Below are 12503 nucleotides of genomic sequence, written 5' to 3'. Positions count from 1 at the left end.
CATCTGATAGTGCTCAGGGCTGACTCCTCACTCTGTGCTCAGGGAACTACATGTGGTGCTAGGAGTTGAATCTGGGCTGGTGCAGTCAAGGCAAATGTCTTACCCTCTCTATAATATCTCTTCAGCCCCTTCTCAGGGATTTTAAGAGGCCATTAAGATACTATTTTATATGGAAAATTCATTTCAGTGGGCATCTATTGCTCAAGTTAGCAGATCACAGAGGAGGAAAGACTGTACCTTTATGTAACTTAAGACATGAACAGTCTCTGAAGATTATTCAAGTATAAATAAATAGAGCAGAGTTTGCGACTAATCAATGACTGTGTTAATATTATGAGAAATTTTCTGAATTTAGGAATGAAATAGAAGGTTGGGCATTTAATTCTTTCTCCTTTTCTTCCTCAAGGACCAAATTACATGACTTGCTTCTTTTAGTTTGCTATTTTTTTTTCTATTTATAATATCTTCACATGTCCATCGAGATATTCCTTTTGCTCGAGCGGGCCCAGTAATGTCTCCATTGGAGACTTTGTTGTTACTGTGTCTGGCATATTGAATACGTCACGGGGAGCTTGCCAGGCTCTGCCGTGCGGGTGAGATACTTTGGTAGCTTGCCAGGCTCTCCGAGAGGGGCGGAGGAATCGAACTCGAATTGGCCATGCTGGCTGCGTGCAAGGCAAACACCCTACCGCTGTGCTATTGCTCCAGCCCAATATTCCTTATTGGTGTTGAATTGCTGGGAATATCTATTTTATCCGTAAGAGCATACCTTTATTCAGAGTCTCTTTTAGGCTCCTTCAAAATGTTCAGTAAGAATAGTTATAACCCTGCAACAGCATTGTCTCCGTCATAACTTTTCTTGTTTAGTGAGTCTCCATCTGCATCCGTGTTTATTTCCTCCTGCTCTCTAACCCTACTAGAGTTCCATGTCTGAAGTTCCCACTGGAGAGAGCCTTTATTTAAAGTCAAAGTCCAGTCTATGTTCACAGGAATGAGTTTGAGGATCATTTCCAAAAGATCTATGTATATTTTTACTAAGACCCTCTGATTTCTTAGCCAGCTGGGAGTTTTGCATCTACCATTTCATTCCAATGTTTTACATATGAATATCTGTACTACCTGCTATATATATATTTGGAATCCCTGAGTTATATGTTCCAAAAGTTATTTCTAACTTCTTTGAAAATTCTCTCTAGATGTTGGAAAGCATGTAACACTGGATTTCAGTTCAGTATCCAGTGATACTAGAGTAAGCCCTGAGCATTGCTGGAGTAAAACAAACAAACAAACAAACAAACAACAACAACAAAAAAAAAAACTAAAAAAAAACCAAAATGAGTCTAAATCTTAAAACCAAAATAGCCGTCTATACTCTGAGGGGAATGTAACTTTCTGGGGTTATTGTAATTTGGGAGTTTGGGGCCATGCAGGAGGAAAAAGAAGCAAGTCACCAAAAAATGGTGAAATACAGGGAAGGGGAGGAGAAATAACAAGATAAAAAAAATAGACTTGGGCTGTGATTTGAAAAAGTTCCCAAATAGATCATTTTCAGTTTTTTACCTTTTTTTTTAGAAAAAAGAAAGAAAGAAAGAAAAAAAGCCTGACTAAAACAAGGGAACAATTTTGTTTTGAGGAAGTAATTTTTATATAAAAACTTTTGGAAACTTCCTCAAAAGTATTTTTAAAATGCAGACAACGTGATGCTTTACATGTTCTTCCTTTATGTTCTAAAGCACTTTCACTTATATCAAAAGTTCCTCAGAATAACTATTTTCATTTTAAATTGCCCTTGTTGAAATAATATAATTTAGATAAGCATAAAAAGTTTGGGCTATAGTGTAAACTGATGTAAGAAGAGGCATCTGTGTCAGAGGGAGAATGGCCTTGAGTTGAGACAAAGGCAAATCAAGTCTAGGATTGGTCAGTTCAAAGTGTTGCGTGTGTCTCCCGCCCGCCTTTAGCTCACCATGACCTCTCCTCAGCTATGTGCCTGACTGATTCGTAGTTCCCTGCAGACAGAATGGTTGGAAGAGATTTTTCTAGACAAAACAAAGTAAGTTTTCATAAAATTTTCTAAGTTATCTTAGACAGTTTTTTTTTCACAGAAATTTCCAGGGTTCAGAAGATAATTTTATGAATTTCTCAGTCCCTGGAGTTTGAGCTCAAAGAACAACAAAGGTAACCAGGGTTGGTTTGAGGAATGAAGTTATCTAGCTTAGCCTCCGCTCTCCTTATGAACTTTTTCTTTACATATGTACAAAAAAAGAAAGAAAGAAAGAAAGAAAGAAAGAAAGAAAGGAAGGAAGGAAGGAAAAGAAAAATGCAGGAGCAAAGACAAATTGTGTTGTTTATGATAAGACCTCCACCAGCATCAGCATTCATTAATTCTGTCTGGAAAATTAAAGTATTTCTAAAAGGGTTTCTTACTCTCGTGGGTGGAGAGGGGGCCATTTAGAGATCCTAAATGAAAAGAAATCAGAATTTATACTCAGTACAAGGCCGACCCAGTTTCGATTCCTCCGCCCCTCTCGGAGAGCCTGGCAAGCTACCAAGAGTATCTCGTCTGCATGGCAAAGTCTGGCAAGTTACCCGTGACATATTCAATATGCCAAACACAGTAACAAGTGTCACAATGGAGACGTTACTGAGTCCGGTCAAGTAAGTCGATGAACAACGGGAGGACAGTGACAGTGACAGTGACCCCAATGGGAGAGATATAACAGTTTCCCAGCAAGAGGCTCAGAGAACCACAAAGGTAATCAGGATTTCTGAGTGTTTTTTGACATCATGACCTCTAGTTTTTAGTCAGACTTGCATGGATCCTCAAGATTATCAAAGTCTAACTTTCCAAATATATCATCCAGATATGATAAGACAAATCTGAGTTTATGTTTACAGACATTCAGGAGGGCTCTACCATGACGTTCTCTTAGGAGCAGAGATGAGAAGGAGCTAACTCCTGTTGGCTCCCAGAAGTTAATTTTTACAGTTTCTCCAGGAAGGGCTGATTTTACCACAGAAAAAAAAGAAAAAACAGATTCCACACAGCAAGTTTTTTCTTCTCCCTCTACAACCAATTTAGCTAATAGCATTTGAAAATGTGGTTGCAAAGTTGGATATGTAGGACATATATATATATGTATGTATACAGTAACAAGTCTCACAATGGAGACATTACTGGGCCCACTCAAGCAAATCGATGAACAATGGGAGGACAGTGCTACAGTGCTATCTTATATAAAATAAAATTTTTATGTATATATAGTATATATATAGTAGAAACATGTGTGTATATATATATGTGATTTTTAAATGTGATCTTGACTGTGTGCATTAAAAATGAATTTGTTTGAAGCAAATAAAAGTCAGAAAAAACACTAGTAAGTGGGCTTAAATATTTCAGTCACATACAATGGTGTCATATCAATTTAAGATCTGTACAGCCAATACAGTTTATTCTTCATTATACAGAAAATGGAGAGATTTATTAATTTGTTTTTATTTTCTGACCTTAAATAATACATATTTTAGTGAGCTCAAACAACAACATTATTGTATGCATACTGGTGCCTGCCCAGAGTGCGTACAGAATAAGGACCCTATGCCAGAATGCAAATAAATACCTGCTTGACTTTGCCATACAAAAAACTAAAGTTAGTTGAATTAATGGTGTATGCAGTTGCTCTACATTGCTGCAAAAGGTTTTTTTTTTTAATCCTGTCTCAGACCAATAGTGAACAGTTAAACCGCCCAATTTTATGAAACCTGTTCTGTATGACATGATTTCTAGATCAGCTGCATTGTTCTTCTTTGGACTGTTCTTTGGGAGTTTCTTTGGAGGTTCTAGCAGGGGAACGCAGCTACTCCTATACCCTCGAATGAGAAAACCAGTCCGTCCCTATTCGGGATGCTTCGGGAGAGACGCACATGGAGCAGTGAGGGAGAAAGGGGACACCCGCCTAGCCATCCAGATCAGCCGAATCAACCCTGGTGATAAATGGGGTGACAGATGTCGCAGCCAGGTCGCCCTCACATCCTGGACTATTCTTTGGACCAGTTGAAATGCTACCAACATCTCCAGAGAGTTCAATCAATATATAGTGGAAACATAACTTTATTACATGATTATATCCGGACACTGTCTTATATGGGCTGGAGCAATAGCACAGCAGGTAGGGCATTTGCCTTGCGCGCCGCCAACCCAAGCAACCCGGGTTCGATTCTTCCGCCCCTCTGGGAGAGTCCGGCAGGCTACCGAGAGTATCCTCCATAGGGCAGAGCCTGGCAAGCTCCCTGTGGTGTATTCGATATGCCGAAAACAGTAACAACAAGTCTCACAATGGAGACATTACTGGGCCCACTCAAGCAAATCGATGAACAACGGGAGGACAGTGCTACAGTGCTATCTTATATACATTAAAATTTTTATGTATATATAGTATATATATATATAGTAGAAACGTGTGTGTGTGTATATATATATATGGAGAGAGAGAGAGAGAGAGAGAGAGAGAGAGAGAGAACGAGAGAGAGAGAGAAGGAAAGTGAGAGAAAGGTTTTGAAGCCATACCTGGCTGTGCTCAGGGCTTCTTTCTGGCTCTGTGAATCTAGGAACCTACAGGAAGGTCACTGGGGTTATTCTTTTTTTTTTTCATTTTTTTCCCCTTTATTTTATTTTATTTTTTTTTCACAGTTGTAAAGGTAAAGGTAAAGGCCCTCCCGTTGATCGTCGATTTGCTCGAGCGGGCCCAGTAACGTCTCCATTGGAGACTTTGTTGTTACTGTGTCTGGCATATCGAATACTCTCGGTAGCTTGCCGGGCTCTCCGAGAGGGGCGGAGGAATCGAACTCGGGTCAGCCATGTTGGCCGCTTGTAAGGCGAACGCCCTACCCGCTGTGCTATCGCTCACAGTTGTAGATTTACAATTTTTTGTGCTTTGGTTTCAGTTATACAATGATCAGATACCCATCCCTCCACCAGTGCCCATTTTCCACCACCATGGATAATATCCCTCCCACCCCCATCCCCCATCCCCCCTGTCTCTGTGGCAGGGCAATCCCCTGTGTTCTCTCTCTCCTTTTCGGTGTTGTGGTCTGCAAAAGAGGCATTGAGTGGCAAACATGTTCAGTCCATAGTCTACTTTCGACATGCATCTCCTCTCCTGGGAGGATCCTCCAAACATCCTTTATTTGGTGCTCCCTTCTCTATCTGAACTGCCCTTTCCTCTAGGATACCCAGCTGGCCTCTAAGTTATGGAGTAATCCTCCTGGTGCTGATCTCAGCTATTCTTGGGTATTAATCTCAGACTTTGTTACTTTATATCCCCCAGATGAATGCAATCTTTCTATGTCTATCCCTCTCTTTCTGACTCATTTCGCTTAGCATGATACTTTCCATATTGTACCACTTGTATGTAAATTTCATGACTTCATCTTTTCTAAGAGCTACATAGTACTCCATTGTGTAGATGTACCAAAGTTTCTTTAACCAGTCATCTGTTCTTGGGCATTCAGGTTTCTTCCAGTTTCTGGCTATTGTAAAGAGTGCTGCAATGAACAAACAAGTGCAGATGTCACTTCAACTATACATTTTTGCCTCTCTGGGATATATTCCCAGGAGTGGTATTGCTGGGTCAAATGGGAGCTCAATTTCTAATTTTTTGAGAATCGTCCATACTGTTTTCCAGAAGGGCTGAACCAGTGGACATTCCCACCAACAGTGAAGGAGTGTCCCTTTCTCGCCACATCCACGCCAGCATCAGTTGCTTTTGTTCTTTTGAATGTGGGGCAGTCTCTGAGGTGTGAGATGGTATCTCATTGTGGTTTTGATCTGCATCTCCCTGATGATTAATGATGTAGAGCATTTTCTCATGTGCTTTTTTGCCATTCGGATTTCTTCTTTGAGAAAGTTTCTGTTCATTTCATTGCCCCATTTTTGGATGGGGTTGGATGTTTTCTTCTTGTGGAGTTTAACCAGTATTTTGTATATCCTGGATATCAACCCCTTGTCAGATGTGTATTCGGTGAATATCCTTTCCCATTATGTAGACTGTCTTTGTATTTTGGTCACTGTTTCTTTGGAGGTGCAGAAGCTTCTTAGTTTAAGATAGTCCCATTTATCTATCTCTGTTTTCACTTGCTCGGCCAGTGGCGTGGCATCTTTGAAGATACCATTAGCTTCAATGCCATGGAGGGTTTTGCCAACTTTATCTTCAATGTACCTTATGGTTTCTGGTCTGATGTTGAGGTCTTTAATCCATTTTGATCTTACTTTTGTACATGGTGTTAGGCAGAGTTCTGAGCCTATTTTTTTTTGCATGTAGCCGTCCAGTGAAGCCAACACAATTTATTAAAGAGGCTTTCCTTACTCCACTTCACATTACTTGCACCTTTATCAAAGATTAGATGAGCATATGATTGAGGGGAGATGTCAGTGTATTCAACCCTGTTCCATTGGTCTGCAGTTCTGCCTTTGTTCCAGTACTATGCTGTTTTAATTATTACTGCTTTGTAGTACAGTTTGAAGTTCGGGAGATTGATTCCTCCCATTTTCTTTTTCCCAAGAATTGCTTTAGCTATTCGTGGGGGCTTATTGTTCCATATAAATTTCAGGAGTGTTTGCTCCATTTCTTTGAAGAATGTCATGGGTATCCTTATAGGGATTGCATTGAATTTATACAATGCTTTCGGTAGTATTGCCATTTTGACAATGTTAACTCTCCCGACCCGTGAGCAGGGGATATCTTTCCATTTCCTCATGTCCTCTTTTATTTCCTGAAGTAGCGTTTTGTAGTTTTCTTTGTACAGGTCCTTTACTTCCTTAGTTTAGCTGATTTCTAGGTACTTGATTTTCTGGGGCACAATTGTGAACGGGATTGTTTTTTTCATGTTGCTTTCTTCTCTCTCACTGTTTGCATATAGGAAAGCCATGGACTTTTGGGTATTGATTTTATAACCTGCAACTTTACTATACGAGTCTATTGTTTCTAGGAGTTTTTTGGTGGAAGTTATTGGGTTCTCTAAGTAGAGTATCATATCATCTGCGAATAGTGAGAGCTTGATTTCTTCCTTTCCTACCTGAATGCCCTTAATATCTTTTTCCTGCCTAATCGCTATTGCAAGTACTTCCAGTACTATATTGAACAGCAGTGGAGAGAGTGGGCATCCCTGTCTCGTCCCTGATCTTAGAGGGAAGGCTCTCAGTTTTTCCCCATTGAGGATGATGCTTGCTGTAGGCTTGTGGTAGATGGCTTTAATTATGTTGAGGAAGGTCCCCTCTATACCCATTTTGGCTAGGGTTTTCGTCATAAAGGGGTGCTGGATCTTATCAAATGCTTTCTCTGCATCTATTGATATAATCATATGCTTTTTATCTTTTCTTTTGTTGATATGGTGGATTATGTTGATTGATTTCCGAATGTTGAACCATCCTTGCATCCCTGGGATGAATCCTACTTGGTCATGGTGTATGATCTTTTTGATGAGTAGTTGGATTCTATTTGCTAGTAGTTTGTTGAGGATCTTTGCATCTGTGTTCATCAGGGATATCGGCCTGTAATTCTCTTTCTTTGTGGTATCTCTGTCTGCTTTTGGTATCAGTGTGATATTTGCTTCGTAGAAACTGTTCGGAAGTGTTTTTGATATTTCAATTTCGTGGAAAAGCTTAAAGAGCATTGGGAGTAAGTCCTCTTTACAGATTTGGAAGAATTCACTAGTGAATCCATCCGGGCCAGGACTTTTGTGCTTGGGGAGACTTTTTATTACCATTTCAATTTCCTTGATGGTGATAGGTCTGTTCAGGTATTCCAGGTCTTCTTGGTTCAGCCTTGGGAGTCTGTAGGAGTCTAGGAATTTATCCATTTCCTCGAGGTTTTGATGTTCCGTGGCATAAAGCTTCTCAAAGTACTCCCTGAGGATCCTCTGAATTTCTGTGGTTTCTGTTGTAATGACCCCCTTTTCATTTCTGATTTGGTTTATTAGGGTTTTCTCTCTCCCTTTCTTTGTGAGTTTTGCTAGAGGCTTATCGATCTTGTTAATTTTCTCAAAGAACCAGCTTTTGGTTTCATTGATCTTTCGGATTGTTTTTTGGGTTTCCATCTCGTTAATCTCTGCTCTGAGTTTTATTATTTCCTTTCTCCTGTTTGGGTTGTGCTCCTTTTTTTGGTCCTTCTCCAAGCTCTTAAGCTGTGAGGTTAGGTTACTTATGTGTGCTCGCTCCTCCTTCCTGAGGAATGCTTGTAGAGCTATAAACTTTCCTCTTAACACAGCCTTTGCTGTGTCCCATAAGTTTTGGTAACTCGTGTTCTCATTTTCATTCGTTTCTAGGAATCTTTTGATTTCCTCTTTGATTTCCTGTCTAATCCACTCGTTGTTCAATAGTGCACTGTTTAATTTCCAGGTGTTTGATTTAGTTTTCTGTTTTTGTGTGTGATTTACTTCTAATTTCAGCGCATTATGGTCTGAGAAGATTGTTGATACAATCTCTACCTTCTTAATTTTATGGAGGCATGTTTTGTGGCTCAGCATGTGGTCTATCTTGGAGAATGTTCCATGTACACTTGAGAAGAATGTGTATTCAGCTTTTTGTGGATGAAGTGTCCTGTATATATCTACTAAGTCCCTTTCTTCCATTGTTTCCCTCAAATGAAGTATTTCCTTGCTAAGCTTGAGTCTGGTTGATCTATCAAGAGGTGACAAAGCAGTGTTGAAGTCTCCCACTAGTATTGTGTTGCTATTGATGTCTTTTTCCAAATCTACTGGGGTTATTCTTGGGTGAGCCAAGTGCAAGGCAAGAGCCTTAAGCCCCATCTTATCTTCCCAGTTCCCAGTTGTTACTGTTTCAATGACTTTTAAATAAAGCTAACATCTGTGCAAAATTTCACATTTGTTCCTTTCAAAATTTTCTTGCTTCTTAGTCTGTCAATCAGAATGGCAGCTTACTATTTTATTTAGTTTTATGTCATTTGCAAATATAGAGTGTCTATTGTGGTGTAAAAATGCAGTCTATTTCAACAATAATACATTTTCAAATTATTTTTTTTAATCACTCACTTATGGTGATCTTTACTGATCTTTACTGAGTTTGCTCATCTTCCATCAGCTAGTGACTACTTAAAAGCTGACTTTTGTCGTAAGTGGCTTCGGCTGAAATGATGGAGCTTTCCTCCTCAAGATTTGATCCTTCACTCTCCTAGCTTGAGGTTTTACTTACCATTGTGACAGAGATAGAAAGCACCAAAGACTCCTGTTAGATTTCTGCTTCTTGTATAGACTAGCACTCCGGAAGTAGACCTGCAGAAAGACAGAGATAACATAAGAATCACAATGCCAACGATTTTTTAAAAAAAATTTTGAGTCACACTTGGCTATATTCAGGGAACACTCCTGATAGGAAACCACGTAGGACGACCGGGACTGAACCCAGGTCAGCATGTGCTTAGGAAAGCACCCTACCTGCTGTACTATCCATCAGAGGTAACGTGGTGTAAAGATGGCCACAGACTCTTAGATTCTGCTATTGAGAGAAATGGAATCTCTATCTCTCCTCTTCAAACTAGGGTGAAAGAGATCTGTCATTGTTTAACCACAGAATACTGCAGAAAAGACATATGCCAGTCTCCACATTCTAATCCTAAAAGACTGTCAACTTTGCTTCCTATGGTTTGGTTAGATAGAACCACTAACTCTTGAAAGCCAGCAACACAGCTTGCAAGCCACACAGAGAGGAGATGTCTGTGTGCTCCAGTTAACAGACGTAGGTGACTCCTTCACCATTAGCATCATTCGCAGACTGTGGTCCAGCCACTTCATACATTCTGTCTGGACACAGCTCTAGATGATTTCAGTCTCCTCTGTCTGAATCCAGTTGCACGCCAAACAGGAGCAGTCCAGCTGAGCTCAGTCAATCCACAGAACTGTGACTCATCATCATAACTGGTTTAAATCACAAAGATTGAGGGTGGTTTGTTAACCATTAACCAAAAAAAAAAGAAAGAGGGACATTAGTCTGGTTACCTGGTACTGTTATACTTGAGGTAAAACTCGAAAATAGTAATAGGAAATAGATTAATAGGAAATAGATCTAGAACTCTTTTAGTTGGAATGAAGAAACAGTGAATAGAATTTTCTATTTCTGAGTTATATATTGATATAATGAATCAAAGAAAATAAGAAAACAAAGAAAGCTCAAAGATTAAGTATATGTAAGTGATATAAGCTGTACAGTATTTGGCATTTACCACAAGTCTGATGAATATTAATAATTGCTATCTTATTTTTCCCCATTTTTATTCTTGCACTCCCTTGTCTTGGCCGAAGACAGTATTATGTCCCAAATCTCCTCATTCTATTGTAGTATATAAGATAATAAAAGCGGTCATTCAAGTATATCTCCATTGAAAGAAGTCTGGGAAAGGGTCACTCCTGTCAGGATTCTATCCAAAGAAATCACTGTGGGCTACTTTTGTTCTGCTTAATCAGAAAAAAAAATCCAAGTGCAGTTGACCTCTCTGTCTTAGAAACAGTGTTTTCTTAGAAACAGTGTTTTGTGTACCTATTTTACAACCATAACAATGAAACATTTTATGCGTGAATCTGTGCTGTTGGACAAAGTATTCTCCAGTGTTATACAACTCTCTCTTGCTTTCAGGTGTTCCAAAGCTGATTACATCTGATATGGTTAAAGATGGCGCTGCTGTAATTGACGTGGGTATCAATTATGTCCCTGACCCTGTGACAGGAAAGACAAAATTAGTCGGAGATGTGGACTTTGAAGGTAATAAACTATTTCTTTTAATAAGTAAGGGAAGAGGGGCTGGAGAGGTTGTACAGAGGGTATGGCATTTGTCCTATATGCACTTATATGGTCTCCAAAGCTTTGCCAGGAGTGGTTGCTGAGCACAGAGCCAGGAGCAAGCCCTGAGCACTGCTAGGTAAAGCCCCCAAACGAGCAAACAAATCATTAAAGAAAAAAATAATTCTACTTTGCATGTACAAAAAAACTTAACGATTTTAAGGACATGTTACTAAGTTACTAATCAGCTGTTCTGAAGGAAAAGAGGTCAGAGCTGAGTGTAGTAACTTTGTACATCAATACTGTGAACTTGAACACTATTGTAATCATGTAACCAATGTGTAGTAATAATTTTAATAAACCAAGTGTAACCAATTTTTTTTCTAATTTATTGGTGACAAAACTGAGCCATTAAGACAAATATGATTCCAGATTCCTGACCCCTAATCTATTTCAGCTACCAATATCTCTGTCAGATACTTTCCTGTATTAAGGTTTCACTATAGTCTTGGCTGGAGCGATAGCACAGCGGTAGGGCGTTTGCCTTGCACACAGCCAGCATGGCAGACCCGAGTTCAATTCCTCCGCCCCTCTCGGAGAGCCCGGCAAGCTACCGAGAGTATCTCGCCCACACGGCAGAGCCTGGCAAGCTCCCCGTAACGTATTCGATATGCCAGACACAGTAACAACAAAGTCCCCAATGGAGACGTTACTGGGCCCGCTCGAGCAAATTGACGAACAACGGGAGGGCCTTTACCTTTTTTTTTACCTATAGTCTTGGAATCTTAGGTGCTAGTAAGACATGACTATAGTAAAGTAAGTGAAAGCACTTTATACTAGAAATAAATATGAATTTTCTGTGGGAGGAGCAGTAGTACAACAGGTAGGGTGCTTGCCTTACATGCTGTGACCAACCCAGGTTCGATCCCTGGCATCCTATATGGTCCCCCCAAGCACCACTGGAAATATATCCTGAGTGCAGAACCAGAAATAATCCCTGAGCATCACCGAGTGTGCCTCCACAAGTAAAAGTTATAAATAAATATGTATTTTCTGATAGAAAAAATATCAGGTTCATGTTTTGTTGTAACTGTGTCTTGATGAACTGAACGGAATACACGATGCAGTTTTTTTAATTATTCACAATTTGCATTTTTGCTTTGAATATGGTTATCAGCTAGCTTATGGCTTACCCAACTTATCACATAGTGTTAAGTAAAACTGAAAGTAGAGATACGTGGAAATCTCCTAAGTAATTGTACTGGTATATATGAGATTCCAGGGTACATGAAACCAGATCCAGATTTGCAATCTGAGCCTGTACTAAAAAAAAAAGGTAAAAGGAAAAAGAAAAACTGGATGCATATACACTATATATATATGCATAAATATGTACAGTTCGTGTCTGTGTATACACAGTGTGTATGTGTATATATATGTACATATATACATACACATTATATATGTGTGAATATATGTGTTTGTGTGTATATGTGTGTGTACATGTATATGTATACACACATATACACTCTATGGGCACAAAGAGGTCTTCGAGAGCAAAATACAGATGTGCCTTATCCAAGAACATGCTGCTGTCCTCACAGGATGTCATTCACAGGATTCCTGTCAACTTTGGGGCCTACAGTCCATAGATGTGGGTGTGCAAGTGAACTGTGTGTCTGAGTATGTAACTGTCACTGTCACTGTCCTC

General features: G+C 39.6%; 1 protein-coding gene across 2 annotated transcripts in view; it reads left to right on the top strand.

Moving 5' to 3' along the window:
* Nucleotides 1–12503, top strand: part of MTHFD2L (methylenetetrahydrofolate dehydrogenase (NADP+ dependent) 2 like) — a 109810-nt gene that overhangs the window by 74004 nt on the left and 23303 nt on the right. For both annotated transcript variants that reach the window (XM_056111292.1, XM_056111291.1), the window contains one exon: nucleotides 10649–10774. In XM_056111292.1, the coding sequence (XP_055967267.1) occupies nucleotides 10649–10774 (126 nt within the window). The remainder of the gene's footprint in view (nucleotides 1–10648; nucleotides 10775–12503) is intronic.

The sequence above is a fragment of the Sorex fumeus genome, unplaced genomic scaffold (genome assembly GCF_029834395.1).
Source record: "Sorex fumeus unplaced genomic scaffold, SorFum_2.1 ptg000013l, whole genome shotgun sequence".
In the NCBI taxonomy this organism is placed as follows: Eukaryota; Metazoa; Chordata; class Mammalia; order Eulipotyphla; family Soricidae; genus Sorex; species Sorex fumeus.
The sequence above is the reverse complement of the archived record's forward strand: the minus strand, read 5'-3'. Positions and strand labels throughout refer to the sequence as shown.